At 35.4% G+C, this 21,233-nt stretch overlaps 1 protein-coding gene across 1 annotated transcript in view; it reads left to right on the plus strand.

Annotated features, from left to right (window-relative positions):
• The window catches only part of DCDC1 (doublecortin domain containing 1), a 161,582-nt gene that overhangs the window by 19,366 nt on the left and 120,983 nt on the right, over positions 1-21,233 (plus strand). Inside the window, exon 5 of the mRNA XM_012725188.1 lies at positions 11,157-11,362. Coding sequence (XP_012580642.1) covers positions 11,157-11,362 — 206 coding nt within the window. The remainder of the gene's footprint in view (positions 1-11,156; positions 11,363-21,233) is intronic.

Raw genomic sequence — 21,233 nt, forward strand, 5'->3', positions numbered from 1 at the left:
ACCTACTTGACAGGGCATTGTGTTTTCAAATTTATTGAATGAATTTTTTTTTAAAGATTTATTTATTTATGCATACAGAACTGAGGGGTACAGGCCAGAGGTGCAGGGGTGGCGAGAGGCTTCACCAGAGACAGAGTGGGGAGCAAAACAGGCAGAGTGACTGAAATACACTGCTGAGGGGAGCAGCGGGCGGGTCAGGAGGAGTCTGCCTCGCCATGTGGTCTCCTCCAGGGCAGGCGGGAATCGAACTCATGCGGAAGTGGCTTTAGCTTCTCAGTGCTGTGCTTTAACCCGCTGCGCCACCAGGGAGGGCCATTGAATGAATTTTTAAAACTAAGATTTTGTAAATAAGTTTATGGATTTGAAGTTGCAAGTTTACTGCTTTTATTCTAGTGACAGAAGGAGGCAGTGTGATTTTTGCCTTGCATGTATAAAATGGAAAATTATAATAGGTTGATTTAATTTTATGACAGGCAGTGTTTTTTTTTTTTTTTTTTTTTTTTTTTTTTTTTTTAAGTAGAGTGAGGAACTGTAATGCCTCTAATCTGGAAGCATGCAAGAAATTGCTGTATCTTTTACATGATTTGGTTAAAAACAAAACCATGAAAATAAAATAGGATATGGGTTCTTCAAGTTAAAATTGAACCTATGTTTGGACCATAACAGTCTGAGTGCTGCAGAAGAGTAGTGGGAAGTATCAGGAGGTCTGGCAATCCCAGTCCCAGTACCTAGGATATAGCCTATGGGAGAAGTATTTTCCAGGGCTGTGTTAAGCTGTAGAATGCAGTATACACGCCATCAAATCCAATTGGCTCTAGTTGGCTCCAGTTAACCTTCTAGAGAGAAGTGTCTAAGGAAGGTAAGACTGGAAAGGGTCTAGTGGTGACTGCTTTGGAACCTACCATATGTGTCTATCAAATTTAGAAGAGGTGAAGAGGTGAGATGAGAATAGGGCACCTTCTTTGGAGTTAGGGGTATAGGGATAGAGATTTACTGAGGACTGTTGAACAAGGTAGAGAGTCAGGAATTCTACAAAGAGAACCACTAAGTTTCTTCTGTTGATATTCCTGCTTTGTAGGCATTGTATGTAGTCCTATATCTCTCACTAGTAAGATATGGTCCATGTCATTCTCAATATTCCCTTTTATAATAATCACAATTGTAATTACTTGTGCAATGTCTACAGTCACCTTTAGATCAAGTCCTCTTAGGACAGAAACAAGCTGTCTTGTTTGCCATCATTTTCTGTTACAGCTTGAGGCACTTAATAGTTGTTCAACAAATGTTTAACAGCTGAGTGAAAGACTGAATGAAATAGGTATCATGGTGAAGCATCAATATCCCAAGGAGTTAGTGGTGAGAGGGGTAGGAAAAGACCTCCTTTAAACAGCTTGTTTGCCTGCAAACAGTGTGTAGAGTTTTAGGAGGAGTATATTAAAAATCTCCTACCTCAAATTCATATGTAGCTTTGTGAATGTTCTGGCAGGGAGCCAGAGTAAGAAAGCCCAAGAATAATTACATTGCACAGAGGCTAATGGTTATGCTAATGTTTGTCTGAGACTAGACAATGGTCATAAGTAGAGTGATGGGATAAATGATTCTCCCAGGAACCTATAGATATGAGATTTTCAGTCTTCCCACATCCTCTCAGGAATGCCCTGTCCTGCCCATTCTCTCCTCTCAACCTTTTGTTTATTTTGGTAGGGGGTGGTGCTTTACCTCACTTACCACTTCTCTTTGTATTTTTCATAGTACTTTTCATGGAGTAGGTGCTTATTAACTATCATTGAAAGTAAGGAAGAAAGAGGAGCCATTGTGACCTTTGGGAGACTCAGAGCCACTGCCTGCTGCTATGCACAACTGAGTGACTGTCGCGCCAGACTCTTTATAATTCCAGTGTGGGCTTGTTAACCAGGCAGTTTTCTAATTTTTTTTTTAAAGATTTATTTATTTATTCATACAGAACTGGGGTACAGGCCAGAGGCTCAGGGGCGGTGAGAGGCTTCACCAGAGACAGAGTGGGGAGCAGAACAGGCAGATTGACGAAGTACACTGCTGAGGGGAGCAGCGGGCGGGTCAGGAGAGGTCTGGCTCGCCATGTGGTCTCCTCCGGGGCAGGCGGCAGGCGGGAATCGAACTCATGCGGAAGTGGCTTCAGATTCTCAGTGCTGTGCTTTAACCCGCTGCGCCACCAGGGAGGGCCAGTTTTCTAATTTTTAACAAGAATACCAGATAGACTCACTCCTGGGAGGGATGTAAGGTTTTTGAGATGAGACAGTTAATAAAAGACAGAGGTGTACAAAGCAGTTACTAGCAATGGCTGATATGTTTTTCTACAAGTTCTGGAGGGTTTAGATGGTACTCAGTTTCTTGTTTTAAAATGAGGCCTGTCTCCCTGACCCACATGCCCTTTCATCTCTTCACTTTATGATTACTCCTCATTCCACCCACTCCAAGACTCAGATCAATCCTCCTTCTCATCAAGGCTAAAACCTAGTCAGGTCTTTGTTGGGTGGCCTCAGATTTTCCATGCTAGTGTGGAAGAATCAGTTTCTATTTTTCTTCATACTGTGGATGTAATAACACATACCTTGGCTTACCACACTTCTTCATATCAACACATGTGTTCTTAGAGCTCTGATATACTGAGGAATACCTTGTGTTAATGAAGGTGAGGGTCCCCTGCCTTTGCAGCCAATTCCTGTTTAGCAGGATCCACTACCTTGGAGATTTTTCTCACTTGTCCTAATAGCTTTATTTCATAGAAAAGTGGATTTTGTTTACATGTAAGGAAGATTGTTCCAGCAGTCTCGTTTGTCCAAAGACTATAATGCCTGCTTTGGAAGGTATGGGACTTGGCAGCATTGTATACAAGGCTTTGATCTGGTTACTTCCACTTTCTAAGCTCCATCTTTGGTTACCCCAAGCTCAGTCTCCTCCCAGTGGTCCATCACACTGCTGTGTGAGTCTGACCTCTACCTACATTGCTTCCTCTCCCTGTATTTTGCTCTCCCTTTTTTGCCCACTCCAGGTATTCTGTCATACTCATGTTCTCATGGGAAGTCTTTCTTGGCTACTGCAAGCTATGGCAGAGGCCTGTGCTCTATGCCCTCCATACTCTGTAAACACTGACCTGGCACTGGGCCTACTGTGTATTGTTTCCCCTTCTTGGCTTCTCAAACAGTGAGGACTCTTCAAAGTCAATGTGCTAGAAGCACATTGATGAAAATGTTTGGGACTTTTGGCCCTGAAAAGCTCAAAGACCAACAAGACATATACTTAGAAACAGAGAAGTTTGATAAAATAAGGGTCAAGTAGGTAAAACCTAGAGAGGGATTGGTCAAAGACAGTTTTCTTGGTATAGGAGATATTAAGTTGAGAAGAAAGGGAATTGTCTAGCAAAGAGGGAGGGAAAAGGCATGATCAAAACTTGGAGTCAATGTTTCCAATAACTAATTGGTAGACCCCTAAATCTATGCAAAGGGGGACTGTCTATCAAACTCTTGTACTTAATTTATTTTCAACTGAAAGTAATTTTGACCCCCACCCCCTCAAGAACATTTGGTAATATTTGGAGGTATTTTTGGTTGTCTAATTGAGTTCTATTGGGTATAGACCAAGAATACTGCTAGATGTTACCAGTGTATACAACAGCCCCATAACAAAGAAATGTCACTATTTGCTGAGATTGAGAAATCTTACTCCACTGCATCAGACTATTCTGAGTCACAGAATCAAAGATTTGTAAACAGAGTCATAGTAGTTTTTATAAAAACATTTTGACCAACATGTTGGCTTTAAAGGGAGTTACCTTTAGATGGGGTTAATGGTGGACTGTGGCAGAATGTAGGAAAGCATTAAGAAGTCATTAAGAAGTACGGGGAATCCAGTAATTTTAAATTAGAACAATTCTTTTGTTAATGTTTAGGTACTTGAGGAAATGTGTTGAATCTTGGTTAAGAAAGCAGGCTGTGGAATCATTCAGCCTGGTCTGTACTCTGATCTACTAATGGATGTATAGTACAGATCCAGTTTTAGTTTTTTCCAAGTCTTCTCATCCTCATTTATAAAACAAGAAGATATCACCTGCTTTCTAAGATTGTTAGGATAAAACAGGTTAGTGCTATATAAGTTTAATACACCATTCTTCATACATTAAGATCTCGATGAGGATCATGAGGATAATAATAACAGCGGGTATTTACTGAGTATTTGCTATGAACACATAAGTGTTTTATGTGTAGAAATTCCTTTCATCCATACAACAGGGAGTTATTATATTGTTCCCATTTTTTTTTTCAGATAAGAAAACTAAAGTAAATGTGATTCATTGACTTATACAAGGTTACAGAGCTAGGGAGAGGTAAAGTTAAGATTTAAATTCAGGGAAGAACAACCTTGTGCTTATCTGCTAGGTTATGTTACCTATCCAGTATAAATTAATATATTTTTGTAATCATTAGTACTACTTTATTAGGTTCCTCTACAGGGTGGCTTAAAGTCTTTATTTGTATAAAAAGTTTATATATTCCAGTAGTTATTCCATCATTATCAATATCAACAAGGATCTGAAAAGTAAGGTTACTTTTTAAAAATTATAAGTGATTTTGAGTGATAGTTTCAAATTTAAAGATTCATCGTTAAATGTGCTCTTTTTTCTATCTTTCAAGTATATTTTTACATCATCCTTCATTTTCATTTAATGTATGCTTTGTCATCTTGTGTGTGGTCCCCAACGAGTTCTCACCACCAATTTACCTGTGCACCATCACCATAATCCCCTGTGGGCTCTTCCCACCTGTGTTTTTATGCAGTTCCACACCCCCCCCACACACACAATGTCTCTGATGGATAGTTACCTGTTCATTTTGATTTTTACTTTGTTATAATTACTCCCACCCACCCCCAATCCCTTATTTGGGTCCCCTACATTCCTCCTATAAGAAAAACCATCCAGTATTTTTCTTTTTCTTTTTAGCCATTTTCCCTGAGCATAATCCCTTCCAGCTCTATACATGTTGCTGCAAAAGGCATGAGCTTATCATTTTTGATTGCTGAGTAATATTCCATATATATATATAAATACAACATCTTCTTGATCCAGTCATCTACTTTGGGGCATTTAGGTTGTTTCCATAGCTTACCTATAGTGAATAGTGCCATAATAAACATATGAGTTAAGGTACTCTTTTGAATTAATGTTTTTGTGTTCTTTGGGGAAATTACCAGGAATGGAATTGCTTTATCATATGGGAGGTCCATTTTTAGCATTTTGAGAAGCCACCATACAGTTTTCCATAGTGGTTGGACAAATTTGCATTCCCACAACACCCTTGCCAACATTTGTTGTTGCTAGGTTTTTTTTTTAATATGCACCATTTTTACTGGTATAAGATTGTATCTAATTGTGGCTTTGACTTGCTAAATATGATATTTTTAACATTATATATATATTTTTAAGATTTATTTATTTATTCATACAGAACTGGGGTACAGGCCAGAGATGCAGAGGGTGAGAGGATTCACCAGGGACAGAGTGGGGAGCAGAACAGGCAGATCTACGAAGTACACTGCTGAGGGGAGCAGCGGGCGGGTCAGGACTGGTCTGCCGCGCCATGTGGTCTCCTCCGGGGCAGGCGGGAATCCAACTCATGCGGAAGTGGCTTAAGCTTCTTAGTGCTGTGCTTTAACCCGCTGTGCCACCAGGGAGGGCCACATTACATATTTTTAAGGAAAAGTAAGTATCTTTAGATGTTCTCAGGTAAAGAATTATGCATATATTCATTTTATTAGTATAAAGGCCAACTTCATTAATATATTCAGCACTTATTGAGCATCTACAATGTGCTTCAGGTTAGCATTACATGGCTAGCCAAGTAATCACACAGTAACAGTACAGTGGGATAAGTTCAGAGAGCAGTAAAGAGGGTATCATAGTTAAAAAAGGCCCCCTAAGAGAGATAGCGCCAAACTGAGTCCTGAGGAATATGTAGGAATTTACTTTAATATACTTTCAACTCATTTCAGTCTGTTCTATTCCTTCTAGGTCTTCTTTTTTTAAAGTTTATCCTATTTTCTCTCTTTTTCTGTCATTGTGATCATCAGTGAACATCAGGGTGGCAAATCAATCATATTTAAGTTTATATTGGGTAGAAGTAGGGAATAAAGTTAGTAGGTAACTGCCGTCAATAAAGCTTATTTTCCATGATTGGCATGTTATGAAAAGTGGCATAAAATGAAAAATTCTTTCAGTTGAACATTTAAATGCATAAGGAAAGTTCATATCTAGTGTCTGTAGCATGTGTCATAGACCTGTTGATAGTTTATAGAAATATAGATTTGATTCTTACCTGAGGATTTAGTATGGAAACAAATAGGATATATATTTATCAAGAACCTACAGAATAATTTCAAATGGCTTTTGATTTTTCCTTAGTACCTAGCATAGTGCTTGTGCAGGTTCTGGTCACATAGTGAATTAATTGGTAGGTTGGAGAGGTACATGTGCTCTTGAGATTCAGTGAAACTTGTGGAGGAATAAAGGATGATATTAAACTGGGTCTTGAGAAGGGCTTGAATCTGAATAAGATAGGATTAAAATAGAATTTATATATTCAAGGGATAATGAAGATATCAGTTTAGGTAGAATAGTGCTTTAAACGATTGTAAGATAAAGCCAGAAAATTTGAATAGTGCCAGATTGCCATCAAACTTGTTAGACATAAATTTAAGTAATCCTTGCACAGGTCTGCACACAGGATGGGCCCAGTATTTGTCGACTTCCTGACATATAAACAAACTGACTTGCTCACTCATTAGTGGGAAATTTCAAAACTAGTTCCATTTTAATAAAAGTCAGCTGTTACCAAAGCATAGAATGTCAGATGTACTGGAGTAGGGTCAAATAAATTAGGAATTTGATTGGAGTCTGAGAGAGCAATGGATAAGTGGTCCATCTTGGAATGGAAAGGAATGATGTTTTAAGAATTACTGTCAAGAGAGATCAGTTAAGAGGTTGGGTTCTCCATCTTTGACTCTGGCTCAGGTCAGTTTCCCTAGAAGCAGAGTCTGAGTTAGGGATTTTTGTGTAAGGGATTTATTTAGTGAAGAAATACTCTCAGATAACACATGTAAAAGAATGAGAGAATTAGCAGAGGAAAAAATGCAGCCAAGTTCTTCATCTGGAGTGAGAAATATACCAGAGCTGCCCCCTCCTGAAGATAAGAGGACTCTGGTAGCTGTGTCCTCCAGTCAGTCAGTCATTACCTATGGGATCTACTCTATAGGGGGAAGAGGTCATCATTTGACAGGCATTTTGTGGCTAGCTGACTGTTCCTTTCACCCATGGGCAGAAGTCATAAAATGGGACTCTTGTGAAGTGGTAGAGGTTGGAACTCAAAGTAACTGGAATTTGAGCATACTAGGTTGTAATAGGAATCTGGCAGAGTACCACCATCAACTCCTGCAGTCCACTTTAATGTGTGCTCTTTACATGAGCCTCTAATAGCTTCTCATCACATCTAGAATAAAATCCAAACTATTTTCATGGCCGATACAAGCTGTCCTCTCTTTCTACCTCTTTGGTTTTATTCATACACATTATCTCTATATCCAAATTTATTTTTCTTAAGCAAGTCAAGCTCATTGCCACAAGAGACTTTATGCTTCATTTTCATTCTGGAAATGCTCTCACCCCAGTGTTTCATGACTACTTATCAGCAGGCCTTTCTACTCACATGCCAACTCTTCAGAGAGGTCTTCCACTCACTGTCTGTCTCTCCCAAGAGTTGCACAAAACCTTCTCTCTTGTTCACAGTGTCCACAGCTGTCAACAATGAGGGTGCACTGATGAATACACAGCCAATAAATATCCCTGAATTAATAAGCAATTGATTGGAGGAAAATAAGTAGTAGGTAAAAGTTCAAAATCTTCCTAAAATGATGGGTAATTTTGAAAGAAGTGGAAGTACTGACAGAATTAAGAGATGTGACAGGTGTGTCAGTTGTGCAGAGATTTGAAATTTTGTTTTAGATGTATTGAATTTGAGACAAAAAATGTGGTAGAGAGAAAATGTGTAGTGATTAGGAAGGATGGTTTCTAGAACTCAGTTTATATCCCAGTGCTAATACCTACCAACTGCAAAATTTAGCACAAATTATTTTTTTGCTTTGTGGCTCACTTGTAGATGTGGTTAATGAATAATATATATCCCATAAACTTATTGAGGAAACTAGATGAGCCAGTACTTATATATCATATAAAATCATATGCATCCATGTCTGACTGTTAGTAAGCACTCTTTTAATAGGATTTTAAGAGTTTTATGTATGAAAGTGATAGTCAAAGCCAAGGCTTTAAGGGTTTTGCACTTGTATCACTCTGAGGGTGCCTCCTTAAATTTTGAATTATAAGCCCTTCACTTACCTCATCCTAAACATGGAGAGGAAAATCATTTTTTAGTAGGATTATCTAAGCCCCATTCACCTATAACATCTACCTTCAGCCACTTCCACAGAAGTGTTTTCTTGCTGTTGCTCTCTGTGTGTGTCTTCGCTGTTCTTTGATGCTGTTTGGTTTATACTTGTCACTTATATAACCAATCCCTTGCATTCAGTTCCCTCTGTTTACTGTTACTTGATTCTTTTTCTGGTTGGATTCTGGATGATGTAACAATACTTTAGAGTTCCACAGGATTTCAGGGACACCAGTATTTGTTGAGTGACCTCAGAATTTGGGGTATTTTTATGTAATAGTATATTTATTCTTCCTTAGGTGGTGGAGAGATGCCCGCTTTTATACATAAAACTCTTACCTTGTAGAAAGAAATCATACATTCAGGGAGGTAGATGACTCATTTAGAGTCACAAGTAACAGAGCTAGTATTCAAACCTCATTGAAAGATAGTTTATCCCCTTTCCACTGTGCAAATCATTTGCAGGATGTTCAGCTGGACAATAATTACTACCAAAAATCTCAGTGAGAGATTATTTATTATTTTCAGAGAGAAATTAAGCATTAATATCACTCTACTTTCATCCACCTTGGTCCTTATTTATTGTGGTGAAATACACATACACATAACATAAAATTAATCTTTTTAAGCTGAACAGTTCAGTGGCATTTAGTAAATTCTCCACATTGTACAATTTACTGCCTCTGTCTGGTTCCAATGTAGTTTTATCATTCTAAAATAAAACCCCTTGCTCATTCAGTTTCTCTCCAGTCACCTCTGGGAATTACCAGTCTCCATTCTATTTCTATGAATTTACTTATTTTGATTATTTCATATAAATGGAATGATATATTTTTTCTTTTATGGCTGAATTCTTTTGCTTATCATAATGTTTTTTTTAAAGATTTATTTATTTATGCATACAAAACCTGGGTACAGGGCAGAGGTGTAGGGGCAGAGAAAAGATTCACCATAGACACTGGGGAGCAGAACAAACCAACTGACGAAGTACACTGTTGTGGGGAGCAGTGGGCAGTCAGGAGAGATCTGCCCTGCCATGTGGATCATCTCCTGGTCGAGGATTAAACTTATGCTGAAGTGCTTTAGCTTCTTTGTGTTGTGCTTTAACCTGCTGCGCCACCAAGGAGGGCACAACTTAGCATAATGTTTTAAGATTCATCCACATTTTAATATGTACTTCATCCCTTTTATTGTTGTATAATATTCCATCATATATATGTTACAGCTTTAGTTTATCTTTCCATTGGTGAGCATTTCATTCTCACCTTTTGCTGTTGTAAATAGTTGCTATAAACATGCTTGAACATTTTTGAGGACTAATTATTAATTCTTTTAGGCATATATGAGCTATTTAACTTCTAGTTTATTTTTTCAAACTGTAATTCTTATCAATTTCAGATGACAAAATGAGAACTGATAGTAACTAATTTCTGCAAAATATTTTTCTCTTCTTCAAGGCTTGGTCATATAGCTAGTTAACTGGCATTACTTGATTCCAAAAGTCTTGCTTGTATTTCTGCCCACTGTGTGTGTATATGTACACATGTAAGTGTGCATGCATGTAAGAGAGAGTGAGAGAGAAAATTGTTTTTTAAACAGTTAATGTAATAATTCTGGAACTTTATGGTTATTTACAACCATATTAATACTAGCACATTTTATGTGAAGTACTATTTCTAGGTCAAAGACATCATACTTCTTTCAAGGTAAGAATGAGCATGGAAGGGTTATTTGGAAATTTGTGCAAACAAATGAAGCTATTTCAGTTATAGGCAAATAAAATTTTATTTCTATCATTAGGACAAATAGGAAGTAGACGAGGGAGGGATTATGGTATTTTTGCAATTTATATGAAAAGAAAATATGACCTAAAACACATTGAATTCACAAATTAAATAATTCTGACACAAATTATTTATTTATGAAGTAAAACCTCTTGAAAAGAGAGGAATGCTGACAAAACTTAGTATGCAATATACTGCACTTTTTGTCTCACTCTTACATTTTCATTGTCATAGATAGCAGTTTAGTTGCACTATCATTAACTTTAGTGAGAGTTTCAAAACTTAAATTCATGCATGGATCTTTGAAAATGCACAGGTCTAAGTAAGCTGTAAGTGTGATTTTCATTTTTAGTGAAGTAGTTTTAATCTCTCACCCCTAAAAGGCACATTAATTCTAGTTACAGGAGAATAATAGATGGGATTACTGTTTGGAGATCATCATCTTTAAAAGTAACATGGATAATAAATAATATTAAAGAAAAAATTAGTGTTTTCCCAATCCTAAAGAAGACAAAAGTTCAGAACCCATACTGTTTTATGGTAAGGAGAGGACCTTGGGCCCTTTCAATGGACTCTCTCAGCCCAGTGCATCTGATCAGTAATAGAAGCATGCTAAGGTGAATTTTAATTAGGACTAAGTCGTGGTATTACTCTTTCATACCCTGAACATCTGTTCCCTTCAGAAATGATGATTTATGCAGGCTATCAGAGCAGACAGCTTGCTACAGCTTATGTCACGGTTAGTGGGAATCTGGTGGTAGCATTTCAGAAAACCAGCATCTAAATGAGGACTGGCCAGTGTATGTGACATAAGTAGTAGGAGGAGGGAAGCATGATGTGTCCATTTTTAATTTTGAATCCAAATATTGACTTGACTTAAAAAAAAATTCCCTTCTAGACCATCTGTTGTTAACGAAGAAAGTAACCTGGACTATGAATGGGCTGATGCTTCCTACTGATGTCAAAAGACAGAAAACCAAGCCTATTCTTTCTACTAGAATGAAGAAACTTACTGAGAAGACCTCAGTCCGAATCCTGTTCTATCAAAATGGCATGGGGAAAGATGGGCATGAGATTACAGTGGGAAAGGAAACAATGAAAAAGGTATTAAAATATTGGAGTATATATTCAATTTAAAAGTTTTATGACTTCCAAATGTTCTGTTTTTTTCCTTTTAAATATCAATATCAACTAATAAATTGAAATATTAAGAAATCACTAAAAAGAATTGACTCTTTAGAAGAATGCTTATACTTAATAGATTCTTTACTAATATGATATAATAATACTTGTACATAAATTACCTTAGTAAAGCCAAATTATTCAGGAAATTATTTGGCTAACATATTGCCATTCCCCTAGTTAAAAGTTATGCTTACATTTGGGGAAAGGTTCTAGATATTACTTACTTTATAAGATACTGAGATTGAAGCCAAAATACAGTGAAGTGTGCCCCTTTTCACTAAGAATAGTAAAAAGACATAGATGCATCCTTGTCTCTTGAAAGAGTAATATTCCAAACAACTAAGACTCAGCTTATATATACACTTTAAAAGCAAATCTTAATGAGTATAAGAAAAATCTTAGATCCATGAAACAAACTTTAAAAAACAAATTTTAATGTGTTACTTGTCATGTTGATACATGTTCTTTAGAATGTACTCTCAGATCACTTTTGATGTAAAAACATGGAGGGACTAATATAAATTTGAATAATACTTTTTAAAAATAAATATAGATTTTCATCCAACCTTAAAGTAATGTGATACTAATACTAATGAATACTAAAATAACTAATTTATGTAAGTGAATATTAGAAAATAAAAGATAACATAACTTTCAAGGTTTTAATCCTGTCTTCCACTATCTATGAGATTGAACAACTTGCCTTCTCTAAACTTGAATTTTATCTACTATATATACAATAACAGTAGTTCTTGCCTCATAGAAATAATGTGAACATTAAGTGTAATGTTATGCATGTATGCACCTTTATGTATGTCTGACACTCAGAAACTTCTTGATAAATATTAGCTTTTTTTATGACTCATAAAGACACATTTAATATTTGTAATACCAGTTTTCATACTGGGAAACATTTACTATAATTTCCAGATGGGGCAAATAATTTTGTTATACCAGCCAGTTTTCAAGATGAATATTGCTTGAAACAGCTGATTAGTTGACTAGGTAATTAGAAGTTTTTGTTTTTGAACTGTTTCTTCATCTGCTTATTTTTATGGGTGTTGTGTAACAATGACTGGATAAAGAGCATTTGCTGAGGAACTGGGAAATCTGGTTTTATCTCCTTATCTGCAGATTTGGATTATGAGTAAAACAAGGGATATTACACATCAGAACAAATTGCTAGACAAGTTGTAACATCTTCCCGGAGATTTTGAAAAATAGAGAAGATGGACATATTTCTTGGATTGTTAAAATGCAGTCATTCTTAGAGATAGAAACTAGATTAGATAACTCCTCGAGTTCACTTGAATGCAATCTCTGTAATTCTGTGCCTTGGTGGTAAAATTGGGGTAATAGTCACTCTTACAGATTACATGTTCTTAGATGAAAGGTTGAGTTTAAATAAAAATGTCACTACTATTTTGCCTTTTGAGTCCTAGAGGAGAATTTATTTAAGCTGGATGATCAAAAAATTTTAGCTTATTTTCTTATTATAATTTGAAGAATTTTCACAGTTTATAAAACTCAGTACTTGATTCAGTAATAAGTGAATTTGCAATTTTTTTTCTAAATAGCATATTTAAAAATAGGGCAAAGGAGAAGAGGCAATGGAATGCTGGCCTTGAGTTTTGAGAAAAACTTTTGGAAGGGCATAAATAAGACTAATTATTTTGTAAATAAATACTTAAATTTGAAGTTTTCTTGATAACCACAAGATAATGCCTTATTTCTAGATATAATACCCAATCAGTAATAGTAATAAAAATGTGGCATACTCAGGAGAAACAAGTGATTTTGTTTTTAATGATAAATCACTAGGAATGTGGGTACTAATAGCTGTTCTTAGAAATATTAGCTAAGTTATATAAAATGATAAAGAAAAAAAGGTCTCTAGTATGATGAAAGAAACTGAAATAAGATAAGGAGAATTATTGATGATGGCTGGTAAAATAAGGTAGTGAAAACATAAATGCCCTCTCTGAGCCAAGGGGAAAAGCTACTGTAATGTTAAGTGAAAAATTAAGAAGCAAATCTATTTTAAGAAGTCAAGTAAGTGAAAACTTTGAAATGATGTAAAAGTGATGTTTCTTCATTACTTTGAAATTCAAAAAGGCCTATCCTTTTGAAATGTGAATCAGGTAATTTTAGACTCACATGGTATAGCTTTAGTCAGCCAGGAGCCACCTCAAACGCCAACTTACATCAGGGAAAGCTGGTGGTGGGGATTAGAGCGGCTGTTAGGCAGCCAGAGGAGGCAGGAAGCCTCTTCACACCACCTGTGGACCTGTGGGGGATGCCCTCTTTCTCCTGAACAAGGCTGTGAATGCATCCCCGGGTGGATGCTGTGTCTGGCTTGTAGCTGAGGCCAAGGCTGGAGAAGGCCAGTAATCCTGATGGGCCTGACGAGGGCCCATTTGTACCTGATGAAGAGAGCTTCCCGCCTTTGACCAGGGCCATCTGCAGCAAACCTGATTGGATCACCTGTGTGCCAATAACCATCTAGCTTTACTCCAAAAATAAAGGGGGAGGGGGCATCTAAGCTACACATATACACTCATATGATGAAAAGGATATTGTGATTTGTGGGCATGAGATGCAAAATTAATGGAAAATGGATGATCTCTGGTGCACAAGCTTTCTAAGGTTAGCATTGTGCTGGCTTGATTTTATTTTCTCTCAGTTTTCTTTGGGGGTCATTGTCAGAGAAGTGGTGGTAAGCTGGATGTATTCTCCAGGATAGTGTTTCCCTTAAGAGAAATTTTTATTATTTTCCTGAGAAGTTAATTATATTTCAGTTCATTTGCTTTTTGTTTGGTTTTCTTTTGTTTGACATGAGATTGGAATGGTGAAAAAGCCATGAAAGATAAAAAATGAAAAATCTCCTCTCTTCTCCCTCCTGTGACCCGATTGTCCCTATGCAGTCCTCTCTTTTAATTCCTGTTATTTCCTCTCTCTATTTACTGTAGTTTGTACACATTCCAATACATATTGAAAATGGGGAAGTGGTTTAACTGCTTTTAAAAGAAACAGTCAACTTTCAGCTCCACTTTTCAGATACCTGATGATTCAGATTACTGAGCCTTTTGGGGGTAATGCAATACAAAGCAAGTTTACTTCTTCTAGCTTAAGTTTTGATATTTCTGGTGTACTTAATCATTTACCACCTCCAGAATTTTTGCTGTTGATGTCTTCTTTCTCATTCTCTTTCACTCTCTCACCCTCTGCTCCAGTGCTGTGTTAATATTTTATTTAATATCAATGAAGCTAATTTTTTTTGATAAGATGATAAATCTAATGTCCTCTTCCTATTCTAGTATATTATTCTTCTGTTCTCATAGGATTTGTATATCCCACTTTGGAAAAACATAGTTTCAATGAGAACAGAATGCTTTTTCCTATCATCTGGGGTTATTATATAGTTGCTGCAGGCAAATGACTTGCAGTTTTTATCAAAGTAAGATCCAAGAGCAGTTGCTTCAAAGTCATCTGGATTATGTATTAAAAATTCAAACTTCTGGACCTTACTTGAAGCTTAATGAATTAAGAATCTCTTAAATGTGGAGCCTGGAAATCTTGATTTTAATAATTCCACAGATGATTCCTGGCACTATCAAAGTTGGAGAACTCTTGTTCTGTTCATCTAAAACTTCAAAGTGAATAATAGAAATCTTCAAAGATGTCCTCTTTGCTTTCTTATACTTCTTATGTGGTTGTATGACAAAGAAAGTTATGGGAAATCAAATCCCTGGCTGGTTGCTTAGAACTAGTGCAGGGAGTGCAGAAATCAGGAAGAGGAAATATCTACAAGTTAGTGGAAGGTAGTAGTCTATGTGTAGTAAGTCTGATTTACCAAAAGTAAATATTCCCATAATACTTGTAGGTAAACACACTTCATTATAATGCCTTTTTCTTTTATTGAAAAGCCACATTAGCATTAAGAAACTCACTCACATGTGACTCTCAGTTATAAATACTATACTTTTTCATCCTGAAAAACTGTTAAAATATAAATTCTAAAAGGTGATTTAAAAATAGGCTTTAGGCCCTCCCTGGTGGCGCAGCGGGTTAAAGCACAGCACTGAGAATCTGAAGCCACTTCCGCATGAGTTCTATTCCCGCCTGCCGCCTGGGAGACGACAAGGTGAGCCTGACCTCTCCGGACCCGCCCGCTGCTCCCCTCAGCAGTGTACTTCTCAATCTGCCTGTTCTGCTCCCCACTCTGTCTCTGGTGAAGCCTCTCACCGTCCCTGAGCCTCTGGCCTGTACCCCAGTTCTGTATGAATAAATAAATAAATCTTAAAAAAAAAATAGGCTTTAAAACCTGAGGAAAATCAATACTTCTATGATTTCTACCATTTTTTTTAAAGATTTTATTTATTCATACAGAACTGGGTACAGACCAGAGATGTGGAGGGTGAGAGGAGTCACCAGAGACAGAGCACGGAGTAGAACAGGCAGATGATCAGAACACTGCTGACAGGAGCAGCGGGTGGGTCAGGAGAGGTCTGCCGTGCCATGGCGCCATGGTGCCATGGTGCCTCCTCCTGGGGGCAGGTGGGGATCGAACTCATGCAGAAGTGACTTAAGCTTCTTAGTGCTGTGCTTTAACCCGTTGTGCCACCAGGGAGGGCTGATTTCTACCATTTATTAACTAAAAAATAACTCTATAAACCTAAGCAATATCAAAATAAAACTTAAGACAAGTTTCAAGCTTAAGGAAGATTCGATTCAATTAAAAAAATTTGCATCATAGTAGCATGGCTATGTCATGTTCAAGAGTCAAATCAGCAATGATTATAGCAAAGATTTCCCAATGGTGTAGATAAAAGAATTTAGAGAACTTCTTAAGATATTCGAAAGGAAGCACCTGGAGTAACAAAATTTGATTAAAGATACTCAACATGGATTATGATGAAGAGGTCAGGCATATGTAGAAGCTATTTAAGAGTTTTCAGTGTTATATGAAGAAAAGCCATACTGTTTTCTTTGAAAAATTAATCTAACATTCACAGTGGAAATTAATGTTATATTTAAAGAAATATGCAAGCAGATTTTTTTAAGTACAAAATTTGACAATGTAGTTTACTTTCAAAAGACATTGAATAGTCAATTGCCTTCTATTTATTTGGGCATATTCTTATAAAACATCATAAGTAATGATTTAGTAATCAGAATATTTTTCAAAATGAAATCCTTGGGAGAAAAAGATATATTTCCTTAAATAAAGACAGTTAAGGATACTCAGTCCAAAGATTAACTTACTATACCAGTGGTAGTTAAAGGCAGTCCTTATTTTGCCTTAACTTTCCTAAACAGTTAAGATAACATTTGATCTAAAAAGTGTTCCAATTTAGTTCTTTTTATTAAAATTATCTTATGTTGACATTTTATATTTTGATACATTTTAATTCCTAAGAACTTACAACAATAATTGTTAAATAAAGGGTATTAGTTTCAGTACATACCTTCTCTGTAAAGTATGTTTGGGTAATTTAATTTCTTTATGTTAGAATCATAGAAATTAATATAACCAAGCAATTCAGAGAATTGAGAAATTGAGAGGTGTTAACTACTGTATCCAAAGTGGCTCAACTGGAATAGCTAAGATTAGAATTCATTCTAACTTCAAAAACAACACTTTTTCATTATTTTAAACTACCACAAATGTAGTTGACCTTTGAAGAACATAGATTTGAACTGTTTTTGTCCATTTATACACATTTTCTTGTAAGCAGATGAGGCAAACTTAGAGCATCAGTAAATATAGTAAATGTATTGTAAATATATTTTCTCTTAAGATTTTCTTAATATTTTATTTTGTATAGCTTATTTTTATAAGAATTCAGTGCATAATACATATAACAAAATTTGTGTTAATCATTTTTTGATAAGGCTTCTAATTAGTAGTAGGCTATTAGTAATTAAGTTTATAGGGAAGTCAGAAATTGTACATGGATTTTTTTCAACTGCCTGGGGCGGGCAGTACCCCAACCCCCACATAATTTAGGGTCATACTCTTTTTTACATTTAAATTCTTAAACTGAATGAACATAGCGGTTAAAAAGAATGAGGCACCTGTATACAGTGAAAACAGAATAACTAATATCAGACTGGTCATCTCATTTTTGAACATCTGAAAATGGCCAAATATGTGAGGCCTTAAACAGTGAGCAGATATGAACTCTATTGCCTGAGAGAAAAGAAGGAGGTAGTGTGAGTTTTATAATCCATTCCATCTTTATACCTATAGGCAAGTTTTAAAAACTGTTTTATAAGGGGAGTAAAACACAGTAGTCTCTAAACGTTGAAGAGAAAGATATAATATTTCTGGGATTCTAGTGTTGATTATCTTTGCCATAAAATTCCATAATGAGGCCCTCCCTGGTGGCACAGCGGGTTAAAGCACTGCACTGAGAAGCTAAAGCCACTTCCGCATGGTTGGATTCCCGCCTGCCACGGAGGTGACCACATGGTGTGGCAGACCTCTCCTGACCCACCCACTGCTCCCCTCAGCAGTGTACTTCGTAGATCTGCCTGTTCTGTGCCCCACTCTGTCTCTGGTGAAGCCTCTCACCGCCCCTGAGCCTCTGGCCTGTACACCAGTTCTGTATGTAAAAATAAATAAATAAATCTTTAAAAAAAAATTCCATAATGAAGAAACTATTTGGAAAATGGTTCCCAGATTTGCCTGGGGTCCCTTTGTATCTTTGGCAAATATTAACTTGCTCATACATAGGAAAAATTCCACAAGACATGGCATACAAACAAGTAGGAGAGAAAGAACAACTAACAGGATGTAAAAAAGAAACAACTATGAGAATATGCATAAGGTAGGGAGACATCTTTGTTTTGACAAGTGAGAGTAGGTAGAGAGTTTTTTTTAACATGTGAGATTTTCATGAAGAGCTCAGGAAAGATAATCCTTATCCAGAAGAAAAGTCAGTCAATGCAAAGCTCTACTCCTTGCAAATAGAGTTAATATTAAAAAAAAGACTATCATAAATGTGTTGAAGAGATTAAAGAATAGCATGAATATAATGTAGAGAGATAGAATTAAAATTAGAACTAAAAGTTTTCGACATGAAAGTTTTCGTCGTGAAAAAGACATTATCTTAAGTGAAAAAAAATTAATGGAAAGGTTAATAATACTTTAAACATTAGAGAACAGACAATCATTAGACTTCAAATTAGTGTGGTAAAAGTTACCCAAATGAAGTACAGAGAAGAAAAAGAACAAGAATGAAAAGATGTGGGATTAATTTTAAGCAGTCTGATTTATTTATAACTGGATTCCTGAATTGGGGAGTCCAGAAAGAGTGAGAAGGTGGTGAATATATTTGAGAAAATGTTAGCCATTTTTTTCTGAGATGCTAAAAAATATCAGTATACAGATCCATGAAGCTCAATGAAGGAATGCAAAAGAATTAGAATAAACAAATTTGGAGTAGTTGTACTAGCCTATCCCAGCATTCATTTTAAAACCTAATCAAGTGAAAATGTTATTAACATAAGGATATGCACATGGAAAACAATGGAATAAAATAAAGAGTTCAGAAATAGACCTAGTCATATATGGGCAAATTATTCCTTATAATTTTATAATTCAATGGGGGAAGCAGTCTTTTTGACAGATATTACTGAAAATTGGATATCTATATGGTAATAAATAACCTCAATGTCTGCTTCATACATTGCAAAAACTTAATTTAATTAAAATTTAATTTAAAATTGATCATAGGTCTAATAATAACTAAGTGAAACTGTAATATTTTTCATAGAAAATATTGAAGAAAATTTTACAACCTTGTTGTAGGCACTGATTTCTTCGAACTAAAAAAAGATTAAATGTATCTTATCTAAATAAAAATTATTCTGCCCTTTGAAAACAGTACTTATTCAGGAAGCACAGCTCTGGCAAAAAAAAAATGTATTCAGAGTATATAAAGATCTCTGTATATAAAGTATACAGAGAACTTGATAGTAAGAACAAGCAATAAAAGAAAGCCAAAAGATTTGAACAGACACCAACAAAAAAGGACATAGAAATAAATCAGTCATAAGAAGTGCAAAACTTGTTCAACATTATGAATCATGAAATATATGCAAATTAAATCCAGCATGAGTTAATACTACACATACATTAGCGTGGTTAAAATTAAAAAGACAATACAAAGTATTGATGAAAATATGGAGCAATTGAAAGTTACACACAAAACTGATGAAAATACAAAATGATACAATCACTTTGCAAACCAATTTGAAAATTTCTTACAGTTAAACATACCCTTGCCATACAACCCCATTTCTAAATATATTTATCCAAGAGAAATAATATATATGTATGTAAACAAAAAGACTTTAAGGTGAATGTTCTAAGCAACTTTATTAATATAGTCCAAAACTAGGCACAACCTAAAAGTCTAGCAATAAACAAATGGATAAATAAGTTGTGATATATCTAAATCAAGGAATGCTCTTCAGCCGTAAAAAGAAACAAGCATTATGGTAATCAAAAGAAACCACATACAAAATATTTCATGCCATATGTTTCTATTTATATGAAATTGCATGACAGAAAATTGTCAGTGGTACTGAACTGTGATTGGGAAAGAACATGAGGGTTTCTGGGGAATAATGGGAATTATTTCATCTTGATTGTGCTGGCTACACAGATACATTGTCTTTCTGCATTGAGCTACACTTATGCTGAGTACAGTTTATTTCATTTAATTATACATCAAAATGGTTTATTTGGAAAGCAAAAAAGAAAGATTAAAATTAGAATAATTTAAAAATAATCTGGGCTATTTAATTAGCCTTAAGAAGAAACCAATTAAGGATAAAATATTCAAGGAATATGAATTGATAGATTACTTAGAAAATCTGTGGTTATCTACTTCTCATTCACATTTTAATAATAAAACACTAGAACAACCACATTTCAAATTTACAGGAAATAATTGCTTTTATAAAATGTAGTAGTACTCATTACTGGTAAGAACAAGTAGCTCCATTTGGAAAACATTCTATCACCTTCTTTTTGAGAAAAAGACAAGTAAAAAAACCAACACATTTATCCCTAAGATTTGTGCAGAAAAGTACTTATACCTACTTGATGAGTACAAATTTAGCTCAATCTTTTAGCATCATCAGGTTAAAATAATAACCATAATTTTTATTTTAATTCATTGCAAAATGCTGGTCTAGTAGAGTTATGCCAAGTACATGTTATCACACTTCAATTCTTTGAAAATTCATAATGTATTTCACAGTCTTTGTGCTCATCAACGAAAAGTCTGTAAAAACAAACTTCCTTTCTCCAAATATTCACTACCTAAATTGTAGTTTTCTTTTACTGAATTAGGTATTGTCAAATGTGAAATATTTTTAGTAATTCAGTGAATTAATTTCATAATCAACCATTCATTTTTATAGCTTGTTAAATTTCTTCTAAAATTTCTTTCTGGTTCTTAACTAAATGATTTGTTTATTAGGTATTTATAGTTAATACAGTTGTAATCTTTGTGCTATACAAATATAGTTGAATTAGTTCCTCTTTTTTATTTTTATTTATATATATATTTAATAATATAATAGTTTATTGTTACATCATTTTGTGCCTTTTTCCATCTCAGTTGTAATCCCTGTGGGCTTCCCATCACCAGATCACCTATGTGCCATCACCATAGTCCAGTGCATTTTCCCTCACCCCCTTTTTTGATCTGATTCCCCACTCCACCCCCATAGTTGTTCTATAGTTGTTCATTATTATTATTTTTTCCCCTGG

The sequence above is a fragment of the Condylura cristata genome, unplaced genomic scaffold (assembly GCF_000260355.1).
Source record: "Condylura cristata isolate star-nosed mole 26May11 unplaced genomic scaffold, ConCri1.0 scaffold00015, whole genome shotgun sequence".
Taxonomy (NCBI): Eukaryota; Metazoa; Chordata; class Mammalia; order Eulipotyphla; family Talpidae; genus Condylura; species Condylura cristata.